Source organism: Pongo abelii, chromosome 20 (assembly GCF_028885655.2).
Source record: "Pongo abelii isolate AG06213 chromosome 20, NHGRI_mPonAbe1-v2.0_pri, whole genome shotgun sequence".
Lineage (NCBI taxonomy): Eukaryota > Metazoa > Chordata > Mammalia > Primates > Hominidae > Pongo > Pongo abelii.
In genome coordinates, this window is record NC_072005.2 from 1,952,095 (window position 1) to 1,969,687 (window position 17,593).

Genomic DNA, 17,593 nt, shown 5'->3' on the forward strand with positions numbered 1-17,593 from the left:
GCTTGGGGCAGCTGTTTGCTTTAGGGTGGGAGAGGAGCAGGACCGGGGGCCATAGACTCCATCCCAGGCCTCTCCCTGCTCGCTGCCTGTGGTAGGACACAGCATGCCAGGAGTAGGCCCCTGGCAAGGTCTGTGTTCCCTTGGTGGTCCAGGGTCTGGGAGTGTCTCTGGCGGTCCCCGCTGGATGGGGGGCTTGGGAGCTGCACCAGTTGGGAGATGAAGAGATGGGAAGTTGACGGCATCGCTTGTCCGGGAAGAGAGCGATGGGCTCACGGGGTGGAGGATGGCTCTGCATCTCAACCTCTCTCTCTGTTTCAGGATAAACATCACGATGCTGCTCATGAAATCATCGAGACCATCCGGTGAGTGCACGGCCTGCAGCGTGCTGTCTTCACAGCCCTGGGCCGCTTCCGTGGACACCTGTGCCCTGCAGATTCTGTTGTGGGGATGGTTCCCGCAGGGGTGGACTCCTGGAGGTGTTGCGAAGTGGATCGGGGTGACCCAGGGACGGGTAGAGCTGCTTCTCCCAGCTCCATTCCTGGCCAGTGGCTGCAGAAGTCCTGAGCTGCTGGGGTGTCCAGTGGGTCCTCCAGGGGCGTTGCCTTGTCTTCCTCTGTGTCCTTGTCAGTCTCCCTGCTGTGGGTTTTGGGCTGACCTTCACCCTCACGCGCCCTTGACGGCCTCCTGTGTCTGTGCCCCATGGGTGCAGAGAGGAGCGTTCCGGGGGTGACTTGGATGGGCAGGAGGAGGAGGCCGTCCCGTCCTCGTGAGCTCCAGCCTGGGCTCTAGGATCTGCAGCAACAGTGCAGGGAGGCCCTCCGGGTGCCTCTCTGCTGCCCACTGGGAAGCTGCCCATGGTGGCCGGCATTCTGCATGTCTCAGGTGCTCAGGGTCAGAACTCTCATTGTGTGGCACCTGCAGGGAGGCCACATGTGTCCATGTGGCCCTGGCATCTTGCTGGGCTGTTCCTTAGTATTCTGGGCTGTGAGGACACCGCCCGTGCCCAAGCCCAGCATCTGCCCAGGCCTGCAGCTGCCACAAGGGCCACGCTGAGCTCCTCTTGGCCGGTTGGCTCTGTGCTAGGCCTCTGGCTCCTGAGGCCCTGTGGTTCACTGTTGGGGCCCAGAGGCACCTCCCTGGCCAGGTTGTTTGAGGATTAAGTGAAATCGTTTGTGTAGGTTGGCCAGGGTGGGCCTGACCCAGGGTCCGTGCTTAGAATGTGGGATCTGCTTTTTTTAATGTCATGATCTGTGGACCAGGCAGTGGAGTAGGGGCCCCTCTGTTCTTTGTAAAAGAAGCCTGGTGTTATGGTTGGAGGGAGGGCTCTGGATCAGGCAGCTGGACCCCAGCCCAGCCCCCGCCCATCCCCAGCTCCAGCCCCAGCCCAGCTGCAGCATGCTTCTGGCAGCCAGCCGCCTCTCTCTGCCTGGGTTCCTCCTGTTGCAGCTGGGGGCCAAGACTGTGCTGGCATGGGCCTCTGTGGGTGCTCCTCACAGAGGGCCGAGCAGTCTTTTTAAGAATGCTCAAGCTGTGCACGGTGGCTCACGCCTGTAATCCCAGCACTTTGGAAGGCCGAGGCAGGGAGATCGCTTGAGGCCAGGAGTTCGAGACTGGCCTGGGCACCTTGGGGAAACCCTGTCTCTACTAAAAAAATACAAAAATTAGCCGGGCGAGGTGGCGGGTGCCTATAGTCCCAGCTACTTTGGAGGCTGAGGCAGGAGAATAGCTTCAACCCAGGAGGCGGGGGTTGCAGTGACCCAAGACGGTGCCATTGTGCTGCAGCCTGGGTGATAAGAGTGAGACTCCATCTCAAATAAATAAATAAATAAGTAAATAAATAAATAAATAAATAAGAATGCTCAGCTGGGCATGGTGGCTCACACCTGGAATCCCAGCGCTTTGAGAGGCTGGGAGGGTTGATCACTTGAATCCAGGAGCTGGAGATTGGCCGGCCAACATAGTGAGACCCCATGTCTACAAAAAAGTAAAAAAATTAGCTGGGCATGGTGGTGCGCACCTGTGGTCCCAGCTACTTGGGGGGCTGAGGTGGGAGGATCACTTGAGACCAGTGGCGCTGTGATTGTGCCACCGCCCTCCAGCCAGGCAACAGAGTGAGACCCTGTCTCAAAAAACAAAACCCAAACAAGAAAGAGTGCTCCAGGGCTGTGGCTTCCTGGGGCTGTGACTGGGCAGGTTCTGCCAGTGCTGCCCAGACGTGGTCTCTCTGGGTTAGGATCTTGGTACAGCAGGTGTGGAAGCCCCTCTCTGACCAGGCTCTTGCTAGTGTGTCTGGAGGTGCTCAGCAGCAGGGGAGCTGCACCTGCTCCCCATGGGAAGGGGCCCGCACAGGCTTCTGGGGTCAGAGGAGACCCCAGGCCCCCGGATCTCAGGCACTGACGGTGAGGGTGCCTGCCTGGCTGCATGCTCACCTTCTGCAGGGCTGGGAGCTGACTGTCTTGTTTGAACCTTGTGTGTTTTCTGGGGCGCGCATCTGGATCTGGAGCTTAAGCGTTGTAGGGAGCAGGGGTCCAGGCACAGGGGCATGCACCAACACCTGGGCATCTGCGACGTAGGCAGAGGCCTCGAAACTCGAACCCCCCGGAGAGGCTGCTTTCTCCTGTGCATCCCCAGCACGTGGCCAGGGTTCTCACGGTGTGAGGCTGCACAGACCTTTTCTGTCTCACTTCCTCCAGAAACACTGACGATGTTCTTACACAGCAAACACCATTCAGTCCCCATACGGCCAGTGTCCCAAGCACGTCCTCCCACAGTGTTGTTGCTTTTTGAGTCAGAGTCTCGCTCTGCTGCTCAGGCCGGGGTGCAGTGGCGCTGTCTCAGCTCACTGCAACTTCCACCTCCTGGGTTCAAGCAATTCTTCTGCCTCAGCCTCCCAAGTAGCAGGGATTACAGGTGCCTGCAACCACGCCCAGCTAATTTTTGTATTTTTAGTAGAGGCGAGGTTTTGCCACCTTGGCCAGGCTGGTCTCAAACTCCTGGCCTCAAGTGATCCACTCGCCTCGGCCTCCCGAAGTGCGGGGAGGGCTGTTGTTTAAAGATGATTGGGCTGTCTTAGGCTCTCCTCGTTTGGATGTCCAGTTGAGAATCAGCCTTTCCATTTCTCCAGAAAAGCCAACTGGGCTTTTTTAGAAGTTGGTTGGAGCCTGCAGTTCAGTTTGGGGAAAGGGGCGTTTAAACAGTGTCACTCCCAGGTATTCCTGCTTCAGTGCTTTCTTTTTTGAGGCGGAGTCTCACTCTGTTGCCCAGGCTGGAGTGTGGTGGCGCAACCTCGGCTCACAGCAACCTCCATCTCCCAGGTTCAAGCGATTCTTCTTCCTCAGTCTTCCGAGTAGCTGAGATTACAGGCGCCCGCCACCGTGCCCGTCAAATTTTTGTGTTTTTAGTAGAGACAGGGTTTCACCATGTTGATCAGGCTGGTCTCGAACTCCTGACCTCGTGATCCGCCTGCCTCGGCCTCCCAAAGCTCTGGGATTACAGGCATGAGCCACCACACCCGGCCTTCGGTGCTTTTTTATGTGGCATTTTGACAATCCTTTGCTGCTAGTATGTGTAAAGACTGCTCTCTTTTGCCTATCGGCCTTGCCCCTGCTGAGCTCTGGCGGTGTCCGCGCGTATTCCTCAGCGTGCTCTGTGGCGCAGAACCACGGGACTGAGTGAAGACTGTGCGGCCGCTCCTTTCAGGCTCCGTGCTGCTTGAGTGTTTTTCTTGCCAAGTTGCGCTGGCCAGGACCTCCTGGACGATGTGATGAGAAGTGACTGCAGACTGCCTTGCTTGCGTTGCTCTGGGGCCTCACTCGGTGCCTGGGGCTTTTGATGATCTGCATTGTGAGGTCCCCTGCTGGTGTTGGCCAGGTGTGCAGGCATTGACCATGCTGGGGAGGGGTGACGAGAGGCACCAATAATCACAGAGGGTGGGTGCCACAGCCCTTCTGACAGGATGCTGTGTCTTTCAGTGTGGAAGGGTCTTGGGGGGCACCCGGACCTGAGGTCAGGTCCTGGCCAGCTGGCTGGGGAGTCTGGGGACTTGGCGTGGGGTAGGGGGCAATGAAGCTGCTCTCGGAGTTCTGGGAAGCTGCCAGCTGGACTTAGCAGGTCGAGAGGAGTGGGGAGCAGAGGCCGAACCCCCATCCCTCCCTGACCCCTCCTACAGAGCCGCAGGCCAGGTGGCTGGGGAAAGTGGGCCTGCTGCTGTCACAGTGGCTCAGTGACTGGTCCCGTGCCCTTTTCAAGCGGAAGGCGTGTCCTTCCATTTCTGGCCCCTTGGGGGGTACTGTCCTGATGGCACCCAATGCCATCCTGTGCGCTTTCCGTACTCGCCAACACGGGGCTGCTCAGCTCTCCGTCCTGGTTCCTTCGGTGAATTGCAGTGACTAATTTTAGAGTGAAGCAGCTTTTCCTCCCCAGGAGGTGCTGTGCGTGGTTGTGAGGTGCCACTGCGCAGTTTCCTCACGTTTTTAAGGGATAGTGGGGTGTGTTGGTAAGGGATGTTGGTCTGCTGTTTCCTTTCTTGTCCTTTCTTTCCAGCCCTTTGCATCTCTATGGTTTCGGTGTCAGGATGACGCCGGTTGCATAAAACTCTGAAAAAGTTTCTGTAGGTTTAGTGTTATGTCTTGTCAGTGTTTGATGGAATTCACCAGTGTGTTTTTGTATTTTGTATTTTTAGTAGAGACGGGGTTTCTCCATGTTGGTCAGGCTGGTCTCCAACTCCTGACCTCGTGATCTGCCCACCTCGGCCTCCCAAAGTGGTGGGATTACAGGCGGGAGCCACCGGGCCCGGCACCAGTTGGCTTTAGTTTCTAGTCAGTTGGTTGCTTTTCGAGCTCTGATGTGGCCAGTGGGTCCCTAGACCAGCCCTGTAGCAGGTGAGTTCGCTTAGGTCCCCAGAGCCACTGGTGTGTGGCCTCAAAAGCCACGTAATATCTGTGTGATTCAGTAACAGCTTCATGGTAAATATCGTAGCCTTCGTTTTGAAGTCACGCCTCCCTTCTCTCTCCACTTTGAGGGGAGGGGTAAGGATGTTTGCTTTCTGTTGGAGAGAATGCAGTGTTTAAGAACATGTGTGGTAATACTCAAGATTGTTTTTGCCTGTCATCCCAGCACTGTGGGAGGCTGAGGTGGGCGGATCACTTCAGGTCAGGAGTTTGAGACCAGCCTTGCCAAAATGGCCTAACCCCATCTCTACTAAAAATACAAAAATTAGCCAGGCGTGGTGGTGTGCGCCTGTAATCCCAGCTACTTGGGAGGCTGAGGCAGGAGAATCGCTTGAACCTGGGAGGTGGAGCTTGCAGTGAGCCAAGATCACGTCACTGAACTCCAGCCTGGGCAACAGAGTGAGACTCTGTCTCAGAACAAAAACAAAACCAAAACATAAAACAAACAAAAAAAACCAAACCCCTCCTGATCGTTTCTGCTGCTGTGTTTCAGATGGGTCTGTGAAGAAATCCCGGATCTCAAGCTTGCTATGGAGAATTACGTTTTAATTGACTATGACACCAAAAGGTAAGCAGAGTCCTGCCCGGCCGCTCCGCTCCGAGGACAGACTCGGCTCTTGGGGAGGACAGGAGGACGCATCCTGTAATTAGTCTTCTTAGATGGTGCAAGCTGATCTGAAGTTTCCTTTTAGAGTTGGCCGTGGCCCCCATGAAGTTATTTTGGTAGGAAATGTTTATCAACTCTTGGCAAAGGCTGTCAGAGGCCGGACAGAATTGGAAACTCCGGTTGTGGAAAGTGGGATTGGCATGTGTGGAGTCAGCCTGCGCTAGTGATCGCTCTTTTTATAGCGGGCGGCTGACGGCCAGAAGTCCGCGTTCCTGCCTGAGGCTGCTGGGAGGGCCTGGGCGGCCTTAGGCTCCTTGGCAGCTCTGTTTAGGTCTCAGCTGGGTTTGGTTAGTCCCTCTGTCTCCAGCCCTGTGGCTGCGTTAGCAATTTCGCCCTGGCAGCTCCTGGGTCTGGGAGGAGGGTCTTGTGGGTGGAGAGGGGCAGGGCTGTCTCTGGAATGCTTGCTTGGAAGTGTTTTGTTTTTCTTTGAGAAGGAAGACATTCCAGACTCATGCCTTTTTCAGGTCTTGAGAGTCTAAAATCAACAGAGTAGTCCTCCGTCAAGGGCTGTGCTGTCGTGAGCTTAGATGAGTCCCTCTCCACAGAGAGTCAAGCCCAGAAGGCCACGCGGCTGCACTTTACCTGGCTCTCCGGCCTCACTGGCGTGTGGGAGGGACTCTTGTCTGGGGTCAGCGGTCTCAGCCTCAGTAAACCTCGAGATCCTGTGCCTCTCCCTCGAGCCCTGCCCATCCCCTGGTCAGCACCCTGGTGCCCCCCAAGCAGACAAGCGCGTTGCTGGCATGGGCCTCCATGCCGACCTGCTGCTGTGGATTTCACGCCACCTGCCCCGCACGCCGGGGCCTCTCGCCATGCCCCCTCATCGGGCATGATGGTGTGCTGGGCCCTTCCCTGGTTTAGTATGAAGGGTGTGATGCAGCGTGCAGATAAACAGCCGCATGGCAGGGTCCACAGGGAGGGGCCTGCAGGGCCCTGCACAGAGCTCTGTCTCCGTGGAGTTGGGGTGCACTAACCCCAAAGCTCTGCACCCTGTGCTTTCGGGTTTTCACGGAGGCTTCTCAGAGACTTGCTTGATGATTGCCTCCATCTCCAGTCCCGTCTTTCTGAGCTTCTTACCGCAGCTTGGGCTTTACCTCACCCAGGAGCCCCCCACAAGTTGCCTCCTTACAACAGAAGACGCTCCTGTCACCTGGAAGTTCCCAGAGATCAGGAGCTTTGTTAGGAACTAGAGTCCCCTCGGATGGGTGGGTGTTGTCGGGCTGAGCCCTTTCACATTAACCTGGGGCGGTTATGGCGCCTCACTTGTGTGTGGCAAGCTTCTGCCTTAGCTCTGAGCAGCGAGCGTGTCAGACGCTGTGCTCATGGCGCCCCTCCACGTGGGTGTGTGGTGTCCTTCCTCTTCGCGTGGGATGGGCTTAGCCAAGGCTGGAAGGACATCAGGGACAGGCTGGGCGAGGCGTCTTCGTTGGAGCTGGCAGGGCCACCTGAGGGACCGAGCCATTAGGGCTTCAGACCAAGGACAGCCCCAGCTCCTCTGAGCACCTGCATTTGCACATCCTGCCAGGGAAGAGTCTCTTCCCAAGAGCATGCAGAGGTGATTTTGGGAAGGTCTGGTTGTCAGGGTTGAAGGTGGCGTGTAGAAGTGAAAACACAGGGGCCGGGCGCCGTGGCTCACACCTGTAATCCCAGCACTTTGGGAGGCCAAGGCGGGTGGATCACGAGGTCAGGAGATCCAGACCATCCTGGCTAACACAGTGAAACCCCGTCTCTACTAAAAATACAAAACATTAGCCGGGCGTGGTGGCGGGTACCTGTAGTCCCAGCTACTCAGGAGGCTGAGGCAGGAGAATGGTGTGAACCCAGGAGGCGGAGTTTGCAGTGAGCCGAGATGGAGCCACTGCACTTCAGCCTGGCGACAGAGAGAGACTCCATCTCAGAAAAAAAAAAAAAAAAAGAAGAAGTGAAAACACATGAAGGGCCAGGGCTGCTCCCCTGGAGCTGCGGGGAAGGTGGGAGGCAGCAGGCCGGCTCTGTCGGTTCATCCGGCCCCGACCAGATGCTGCTCACGGACCCAGGCCCGCACGGTGCCTGCTGGCCCTTTGCACCACCTGGGCTCCTTCCACCCCGTGTCCTTCGTCCTCTGGAAGATCCAGGTCCTGTGTGGCCGTTCTCCCGGGGCTGTCGGCAGGCTCTTGTTCTTGGTGTTTGCTCCTCTTAAGTTCTCTTGCTTTATCCTGTGCAGCTGCTGCTTAAGGAAAACATGAACTTGGCCTGTGGAGCACGGGTTTTCCTATGAGGAAGGGGAAGTGTGACCCTCGGGCACATGCAGTGCCCAGGTGAATTCAGGGTGGCCAGGGCAAGGCAGGAAGAGCATGGGGCTGGGGCTGGGGTGGGAGCAGGGGTGCGATTGTTCAGCCACATCTCGGAGCATCTGCCAGGCTCTTGGGGTTGCCATTGGGAGGAAACTGCCTGCGTGCATGTGGAGGCGGTGGAGGAAGGAGGCGGAGGAAAGAGTCCCCAGCCGCACCCCCCCCCCCCCACACACACACAGGTGCAGGCCCCCTCGGCGCTGGGGACATGGAGGCCGGATTGGTCTCTGGGAGGGGCCGTCCTGGGCACTGTAGGGTGCCAAGCAGGGTCCCTGCCTCCATGCGTTGCTTGCCTCGCCACGTTCCTGGGGTCCCCGGTGAGAGCCACTGTGTGTGACAGTGTTCACTGGACAGGTCACCCCTCCTCCTCCTGTCTCATGCTCTGCTCTGGACACCTTCTGAGGTGGAGGGACAGACGCTGTCGTCCACATTTTGCCGGTGGGTCCAACAGACTTGGAAGATAAGCAAGTTATCCCAGGTGGCGACTGGACAGACTAGGCCAGGCAGACCCCGCAGCAGGCCTGCCCCCACCCCGGAAGCCCCTCTGAGCCCAGGCCTGGCTGGGCCGCGTGGCCTGTGTTTCTTGTGGCTCACGTGCCCCATAGACAGTGGGCACTCCCTGGAGCCCAGGTGCCCCCTGCTGCCTGGTGGGCTCTGCCCTGGGTGCTGTTGGGCGTGGGCACTTAGGTAATGAGGGATTGCCTTGCGGCTGGGGCTGAGGGGGGCAGAGCTGCTGCGGGGGGACTGAGTCTCACTGTGGACCCTGCTGTGCCATGTCTGACATGACACACTGCTGACGTGACACACTGCTGACGTGTGAGTGAGTCGGAGCTTTGGAAGGACACGCTCACAGAGCAGTGTGGGCGGGGGTGAGGCATCTTCCTTTCTGCAGTGCTCACTCCTCCTGCACCTGCCCAGGCAGAGGCCTGGTGGTCCCTGGGACCCCAGCCGTTCACCTGCCTCTGGTGATGGTGGCTGTCCCCAGCCAGGGCAAGGAAGACCCTCTAAGGCCGGCCCCAGGGGTCCCCAGTTGGGGGGGCTGGCCTCGGTCCCCCTCGAGCCCTCTTTCTCTCCTCACGCCTCCAGCACACGTGGACCTCGGCTTTGCGCGGGAGCCTGGGCAGGTCCAGACTGCCTCAGGGCTCCGTGCTTCCCTGCACCGGACTCTCGGCCGGCCTCCTCGCTTGTGTGTCAAACCTGAAATCTCCTGCATCGGGGTGGAAAGTGAGGCTTCTGCCAGAAGGGTCTTGGCCAGCTGGCTGGGGGCTGTCCAGGCAGGGACCACACCTTGGAGCCTGCCCTGTCCACGTGCTGTCCCCTCCCATGCACGCGGCTGGCTCCAGCCCGCGTGACCAGGGCCTTCCCTTGCCTTTTTCAGCTTCGAGAGCATGCAGAGGCTCTGTGACAAGTACAACCGTGCCATCGACAGCATCCACCAGCTGGTAGGTGGTTTGCCCCTGCCCGGGGGGGCTAGTAGTGCCAGGCTCCCGGACCCTTCCAGACCCCTTATGTCACCACCTCGGGACACAGAGCTCCCCTTAGAGCCCCCGGGGATTGGAATGTGCAGCGTGGGGGGACCATGGGCTGTGGGTGAGTGGTGTGGGGGCTGCCGAGGCTGGGCTGTGTCCTCGCGGGCCAGGCCAGCTGCGTGCTGTGGCCGTGTGCCAATGCAGAGCCGTCCGTGGTTTGTGTGCTGAGGCAGGGCCCTGAGGGTTGTGGTGTCTGCACACGCCTCTGCAACCCTCGGTTGGTGTCCGCAGGTCCCAGCAGAGGCGGGGTCCCTGTCCTCCCCGGGCTGTGTGAATGCCGGCCTTCCCCCTTGGACCTCCCCCACACCGCCTGCCTTCATCAGGCTGGATGCTGGCCTGGGCTGCACCCTTGGGCACCCCGGTCCTGCCGTGTCTCGTGAGGCTTTCCTCACAAAGGACGGGGCACACAGTGAGCTGGGGTGTAGCAGGGAGGGGAACGTGCTGCTTCCCATGTTCTAAAAAGCGCCGGGGGCCCCTGGTGCATGGGGGCAGGGAAGCTCTTTCTTGAAGGTCTTGCTGTGGAGGGAGCCCTGGTGGGGGCGGCATGGGCTCACTCTGCCCTCCTGAGTGGGGCTGGGCTGGGCTGCCCCATCAGCCTGCCACCCGGCTCTGGCTTCCCCTCAACCTTGTGCATGCAGCTCTGTGGGCCCCTGAGAACTGAGCTGGCCTGGGCGAGAGGGGACCACCTCAGCCTGCTGCAGGCAGTGGGGAGGAAGGCGGGGTCCCAGGTAGTCGAGTCAGATGAGGTGTGGTAGGCTCAGGGCTTTCACGGGGCTCGTGGCACCTGACGGGGGTCCCTTGGTGTCAGCGCCCCACCCTGCTGCCTCGGCCCAGAGGAGGGGTGGTGGTCTTGGTGGCCTGTGTGGTTTTGGTGGTCTTGCCAGTGGGGAGAGAGGCCTGTGGCAGGAGGAGGAGCCTCCTGGGACCCCTCTGAGATGGGGCCTGTCCCTGGGGGTGCTGCTTTGCCGCTTGTAGGAAATGGGGCTGGGTTGGAAACTGACCTGGGAGCCTGGCAGCCACCCCGCAGGGGGACAAGAGACCATGCGGCTGGCTCCCTGCTTCTGCTGGGAAAGGTCCCGGGTCTCAGTGGTGGAGGGGCTGGGCTGTGAGGTTTATGTGACATGGCCGGGCCACCCTCCGTCCGCAGTGGAAGGGCACCACGCAGCCTATGAAGCTGAACACGCGGCCGTCCACCGGGCTCCTGCGCCACATCCTGCAGCAGGTCTACAACCACTCGGTGACCGACCCCGAGAAGCTCAACAACTACGAGCCCTTTTCCCCCGAGGTGTACGGGGAGACCTCCTTCGACCTGGTGGCCCAGATGATTGATGAGATCAAGATGACTGATGACGACCTGTTTGTGGACTTGGGGAGCGGTGAGTGTCGCCCGCCATGCCCGGCTCCTGTGCACTTCCAGGCCACACACTCTGTGCCTGCCCCATTCCTGCTTGGAGAAGAGTTTAACAGGGACTTGCGATGTTGGTATGGCTAGTGCTTCCTTTTCCCAGCGCCTCTGTCCCGCTGTGGGGCCGTTCCTTTCCCCAGCCCTGACCGGGCTCCACCCAGAGGGGAGAAATCGCCGGAACCCAGTGGTTCCCACACCAGGCCCATCCTTCCAGGTGCCTGGAGACTCTGCTTGTGTCCTGCTTCCTACCAGCTGGGGAGCTAGACCTGTGCACCCTCTGCCGCTCACTCCCAGAAGCTGCCACTTGCTAGCCTGGGCCCCAGCCCGGCCCCCACCCACGCCTGCAGCCTGCTGCGGGTCTTCGCTAGGCACACCTGCTCCCTCCGCAGCGGCTGGAAAGGTCCCATGTGGAGGAAAACCCCAGGTCCCTGGGCTCCCGGAGGCCCTTGTGCCCTCCCTGCATCCCCAGTCTCCCTCGGTACCCCTGCGTCTGGGCCGTGCCCTGCCCCTCCCAGGTTGGGGCTCCCACCTGCTGGCATTCTTTCAGCCTCTGCCTGCACTCAGACTGACAGGCTCTGCTTGTGAGGTGTCGTCCCCTCTCAACCACGGGCAGGGCTCCGTGAAACGAGGCCCCAGGTGTGTCTTCAGCACCAGTGTGGCCTGGCTGAAGCACAGATGAGCCGTCAGCACATGAACAGCCTCAGTAGCCTGACTAATTTCTGATAGGACCACCCCATCCAGGCTGCAGGGCTGACAGGGCCACCCAAGGGTCAGACAGTGAAGGCCCCTTCTCCGCAGTGTCTAGGCTGTCCCTGGGCTCCTTGGACCTCGATGGACATGTGAACCTTGTGCCTGCAGGCACGCGAGCCCCACATCTGCCCCCATTCCACAGTCCTGGCTTTGACGTGGGGGAGGGGCCCCAGGGGCAGGGACCAAGAGGACTTTGCACAGACCGGCTGTGGCAGCTCATGCCTGTCATCTTCGCACTTGGAAGGCTGAGATGGGAGGGTCGCTTGAGGCTGGGAGTTCAAGACCAGGCTGGTCAGCATAGCAAGACCCCGTCTCTGTTTATTTATTTAAGTTTATTTTCAAATTTAAAAAATGCAATGAAAAGAATGTATATTGGTTGGGCGTGGTGGCTCACGCCTATAATCCCAGCACTTTGGGAGGCCAAAGCAGGCGGATCTGAGCTCCTGAGGTCAGGAGTTTGAGACCAGCCTGGCCAACACGGTGAAACCTTCTCTCCACTAAGAGGACAAAAATCAGTTGGGTGTGGTGGCGCGTGCCTGTAATCCCAGCTACTTGGGAGGCTGAGGCAGGAGAATTGCTTGAACTTTGGAGGTGGAGGTTGTGGTGAGATGAGATCGCATCACTGCACTCTGGCCTGGGTGACAGAGTAAGACTCCGTCTCAAAAAAAAAAAAAAAAAAAGGCATATCTGGCCGGGCTCGTTGGCTTCTGCCTGTAATCCCAATGCTTTGGGAGGCTGAGGTGGGAGGATCGCTTGAGCCCAAGAGGTTGAGGCTGCAGTGAGCCAGGATCACACCACTGCAGTCCAGCCTGGGTGACAGAATCAGACCCTGTCTCAAAGACAAAAAATTGAAAAGGCTTGTATGTTTTAGATGATGACGGCCTAGCACTTGTGGGCCCGGCCCTGGCCTCCTGTCTCTGTGTGCTTCTCTTCCCACTGGTGCGGTGGCGGCGGTCTGTGCCCGTCGTGGTCGCTCCGTGGTTCCTGCCTGTTCCCTGGAGCACAGAGCTGCCGAGCAGGGGAGGAGAGGCGGCTTGACACCCCTGGTGTGCGCCGCTGCCTCCACCCTCCTGGCGCTGGCATATCTGCAGCCCCTGTTCCCTCCTTCTCCCTTAGAGCCGGGTGTTGCTGGGTTGTGTGCTGATGCTGTGAAACCGCAGCGGCCGGGAGACTGTCCTGGCTGCAGGGGACTCCTCACTGCCTCTCCCACCCCACACTGAGCCTCAGTCAGATCCCGCTCATGAGCCTTCCTGGGGTGCCATGAGATTTTATCAGCCAGGTTGCTGTGTGTCTGTGTGCTGGTGATGTGGGGATAATTTGAGGTGGACGGCAGCCTTTCCAGACCTGCCAAGTCTCGGGCAGCCCTGTCTGAACAGTGAACATCACATGGGGCCCTGAGACTCCAAATGGATTCTGGTTTCGGGGGCCACCAAGTGATGTCCATGGATGACGCGTTGTGATGACCGTCCCCTCGTGGGGGCTCTGCCGGGGGCCCGGTCTCTGGGAAGGATCCTGAGTGGCCTCGGAGCATCAGATATGTGTGGAGACTGTGGCCTCCCCTGTGGGTCTTCATAGCCCCATTCTTGTGGCCTCTGTCCCCGAGCCGGGCATGGCCTCCCGGGTGGCCTCTGAGCGCCGTGTGGTATCTGATGGATCTGTCTGATCACAGGTGTGGGCCAGGTCGTGCTCCAGGTCGCCGCTGCCACCAACTGCAAACATCACTATGGCGTCGAGAAAGCAGACATCCCGGCCAAGTATGCGGAGGTGAGCGGATCTGGGGGCTGGGGTGTGTTGGAGGCAGGGGACCATCAGAGAAAGTGACGCCCTGGGTGCCTGCACCCCACTGCCGTGGGACTTCCGAGTCTGGGTGGCATTCTTTCCGGGCCCGAGACGTCTTGGCTGCCTGCAGGGTGTGCCTGTGAATAGGGCACCCGGTCGCCCTCACGGCCCATTACAGGCCGGCCCTCCAGGCCTGTCCAAGCGCTGCGGGGGAGTCTCCGAGCCTGTTTCATGGCACATGCCACAAGTGAGGCGGGAGGTGCTCAGCTCCACCTCGTGGCACAGCCCTCCGAGAAGCAGGGTGTTTGGGTGGCCTGCCCAGGCAGGCGCATGGAGGCCCTGTTGCCCTGAGAGTTTGTAACGGGCGTTTGGTTTCCTTCCTTCAGACCATGGACCGCGAGTTCAGGAAGTGGATGAAATGGTATGGAAAAAAGCATGCAGAATACACAGTGAGTGCCATCGCTCCGCCCCGCCCCCACCCTCCTCTCAGCCCCTCCTTTCTTGCTGATGTTGGCACATGGCTGTTGGCACATGGTGTGCCCCCTGGAGTCCCCTCTGGTTCTCGTAGGGCTGCTTGGGTGTGGCCTCCGAGCCAGCAGCAGGCGCCTCTCTTGGTGCCGTCCCTCCCGTCCTCTCTGACATGGCTTCTGTCCCTCGGCGGCATGCGGTGCACAGAGGCGGTGCAGGGAATGGGCTCAGGGCTCCACGGAGCGGAGGCCTGTGGGACGGGCTGGGTTCTGGGCCAGCTGCGGCATCCTTGGGGTGTCATCCCTCACTGGGGACAGCCTTGTTTGGACGGGTTCCTGGTCCTCAGCGCCGTGTTCTTCATGACAAGCCGGCAACCTCGGGGTGGGCAGTGTTTTCTCCCGCCCTGTTGTAATGCGGTCTGAGGCGCTCCTCCCATGGACCCTGTGGATGGCGCCGCGTGTGGCCATCCCTCCGCCCTGTCGTCATGCGGTCTGGGGCGCTCCTCCCATGGACCCTGTGGATGGCGCCGTGTGTGGCCCTCCCTGTGGGGTATGTGCTCTCCTGTCGATGGCTGAGTGGCAGTGGGATGGGTGTGGGGGTGGGAAGGGGATGCTCTTTAGGGAGCAGGAAGGACAGTTTTCCTGACCCAGGTTGGGTGATTACTGGGCCAGAGCTTCCAGGAGTAGCCACCGCTCCTGCATCCTCCTGGGAATTCCTTCCCACCCCATGCTGAGTCCTTAGACACCAGGCTCCGCCCTGGTCCTTTCCACACAGAGGCCTGCAGAGCTGGGTCCTTCCTTGACCTGTGTGCTCCTCCTCACAGTCCCAGCTGCTCAGGCGCCCACCTGTGGTGGAGGCTGACGGCGCCCCGGGCCCATCGGCTCTGCCTCCCAGCGATGTCCCAGACCTGCCGACTCCATCCCCTCCCCGCCCTTGTGGGGTGTGGGTTTGGTGCTGGTGCAGCTGCTCCTGTGATGTGGATTGGAGGGTGGCTTGGGATCTGGGGACTGCAGGAGGGTGGATGCTTCCTGTTCTAGACCTGGAGCCCCTGGAGTACAGAGCCCACAGCCCCTCGAGCCCCAGAGCCCGCAGCCCCTTGAGTCCTGAGAAGCTTCCCTTACAAGGCAGAAGGAGTGCTGGGTGGGGTGGGCGCCAGGTCACCACCCTGGGAGGACGATGGCGCAGGGGTCGCTAAGCTGCCCAGCAGAGTGGCTCAGGACGGAACATGGCAAGGCCAACTCGTGATCCCAGGTGCCTGTGACGACCCAGTTCCTGGGTGGAATCCGCAAGTTTGCAGAAGCAACAGAAACAAAGTGTTCAGGGGTCCTGTTGTCATTCGACTGTCACAGTTCAGAGGGATGCATGAGGGACACAGGTGGCATACAGTTCCAGTCCCCTCCCAGGTGGTGCCCGCCCCTCACTGTCTCCTCAGCAGGATGCGTGGAGGTGTGGCCGGGGCTGTGTGCCCACCCGCCCGTCTGTCTGGAGCTCCCTGCTGAGGCGCCCTCTGTGGGCCTGTCAGCCAGGGCCTTCCTCGGATCTCTGTGAGGCCTCAACATTCCTGTCATTGCCACTAGTGGGCGTGCGTCCTGCCTAGCATGCGCCCCTGGCCCCCAGCTCAGACCCCTCCGCACTGTCCCACAGCACAAGTGAAGGCCAGTGTCAGGGTGCGGGGCCCCGATCCCTGGTGGCCCTGACCGGGGTCAGGAGCCCTTGCCAGCTGGTTCTGCCCTGGGTGTCCTGGCTATGGTGGTCTGGCAGATGAACCTTTTGGAGGAGCCCAGGAGTTTGGACGCATTTTGTGTGTGTGTGTGTGAAAGAAAGTCTTGCTCTATCGCCCAGGCTGGAGGGCAGTGGCGCGATCTCGGCTCACTGTAGCCTCCGCCCCCTGGGTTCAAGTGATTCTCCTGCCTTAGCCTCCTGAGTAGCTGGAATTAAAGGCACTTGCCACCACGCCCAGCTAATTTTTGTATTTTTAGTAGGGACGGGGTTTCACCATGTTGGTCAGGCTGGTCTCAAATTCCTGACCTTGTGATCCGCCTGCCTCTGCCTCCCAAAGTGCTGGGATGACAGGCATGAGCCACCGTGCCTGGCCTCCTTGGGGTTTTCTACGTTGACAGTTGTGTCGCCTGCAAACACGGAGCTTTGCCTTTTCCTTAGCAGTCCATGTCCCTTTCCTCTCCCTTTCCCGTCCCCTCGTGCTGGCTGGCGCTGGCATTTCCCAGCGATGTGAGTCGCGGGGGCAAGATGGTTACCCTTCCCTGCCCTGCTCTTGGCGGGCAGCTGAGCCCCTGGCCGCGGAGCACGGTGTTAGCGGCAGAGCACGGTGTTAGTGGCGGGCTTGTGTGGATGCTCTCCCTCGGGTGGAGGATAAGCCCGTGGTCCTGAGTATGCAGCGCCCGTTTTTTCGTTGCTGCTTTTGGTGTCAGCGCGGTGCTGTGGTTTCCATTCCTCATCCTGTTGCTGTGATGGGTTTCCAGTGTTGAATGCGTCCCCCTTGGTCGGCGTGCGATTCTGTTTATCCAAGGCGGGATTCTGCTGGCTGATGGGCTGCTGAGGGGTTTTCTGCCGTGGTGGGAGCCATGGCCTGTGGTGCTTCCTTGCGGCCATGCCTGTCTGGTTTGGTCTCTGGGTGGCGCTCCCTCGGCTTCTGTTCTGCTGTCTTTGACCAGGACTTGCGCACCCAGAGCTGCGGGCCTGGCTCTCCTTCCCTTTCTCATGGTGATTGTTCCCAAATGCCGTGCCCACAGGGGAAGCTGTGTGGTGTCCTGGGTTCTGGGTCCACCTGCACTCTGGCCGGAAGTTCCCACGTGGGTTCCTGGCTGTGGCAGGAGGGCCACACAGATCCCAGCACAGAGGATGGAAGCCCTCGCCATGGTTCCCAGTGATGGCCAGGAGGGCGCCATGGTGCCTTCCTCCGCGTGGTCTGGCTGGGCTGAGCCTTGCTCAGGAGAGGGTGGCTGTCGGGTGGTGGGGCTGCCCCAGCACTGCTCCCCCTTCTGCCTCATCTTGTCAGGGTTGGGGTCAGCACCCTGCCTCCTGGGGCCTGGGTCCATGACACGGCTGAGCAGCGTGGTGTCTAGTGTGGCGCAGGCGCTCCTGGCGTGGAACTGCATTCGTGGTCTGGATTCCGTGCAGGTTTAGGTGCTCACGGTCAGGCCAGTGGCTCCTGAGATGTGTCTGGGAGCATGATTTGGGGGAAAGGATGGCATTCTTCTCTCTTATGGCTTTGGCAACACCTGTCAGAAAGAACCCGGTGGTGGGGAAGGCAGGTGTCAGTACCAGCCTCTGCCTCTGGCATCCGTCCTGTTTACAGCCAGCCCTGCTGCAGAGGGTGGGTCAGAGGGGCTTCCACCTGACTGTTCCCTGCCCTTTCTGATGGAAACTTGCATTCTGATGTTGGAGGAAACCCTCGGAGCAACTCTCTGTGGCTTTGCCCGTGCTCCGCTTGGGAGGCTCCAAGTCCTCCTGCCTAAGCAGCGTCACCAAGGAGGCTCCTAGAGACTCAGACCCCCGCTTCCTATGGGGCCGGGATTCCAGACTCCAGAGGGAAGCAGGGTTGCGTATAAACCATGGTGTTTGTAGGAACAGTTTTGGCCCCAGAGCCTGTCCTGTCATGGAGTGTGGGGGACCCCAGGGAGGGTTCCCAGCCCCAGGCCTGCGGTACGAGCCCGGATCTGCTTAGTGCTGCTCAGGACTTGGGATTTGAGTCATTTCCT

At 59.9% G+C, this 17,593-nt stretch overlaps 1 protein-coding gene across 6 annotated transcripts in view; it reads left to right on the forward strand.

Moving 5' to 3' along the window:
- The window catches only part of DOT1L (DOT1 like histone lysine methyltransferase), a 70,286-nt gene that overhangs the window by 17,502 nt on the left and 35,191 nt on the right, over window positions 1-17,593 (forward strand). For 5 of the 6 annotated variants that reach the window (XR_008516321.2, XR_008516322.2, XM_024237254.3 and 2 more), the window contains exons 2-7: window positions 319-362; window positions 5,443-5,517; window positions 9,322-9,385; window positions 10,620-10,848; window positions 13,297-13,391; window positions 13,793-13,855. Coding sequence is in view for 4 of the 6 variants with exons in the window: in XM_024237254.3 (XP_024093022.2) it covers window positions 319-362; window positions 5,443-5,517; window positions 9,322-9,385; window positions 10,620-10,848; window positions 13,297-13,391; window positions 13,793-13,855 (570 nt within the window). In the remaining 2 variants the exon portion in view is untranslated. The remainder of the gene's footprint in view (window positions 1-318; window positions 363-5,442; window positions 5,518-9,321; window positions 9,386-10,619; window positions 10,849-13,296; window positions 13,392-13,792; window positions 13,856-17,593) is intronic. The other variant, XM_054539280.2, reaches the window with a different exon arrangement.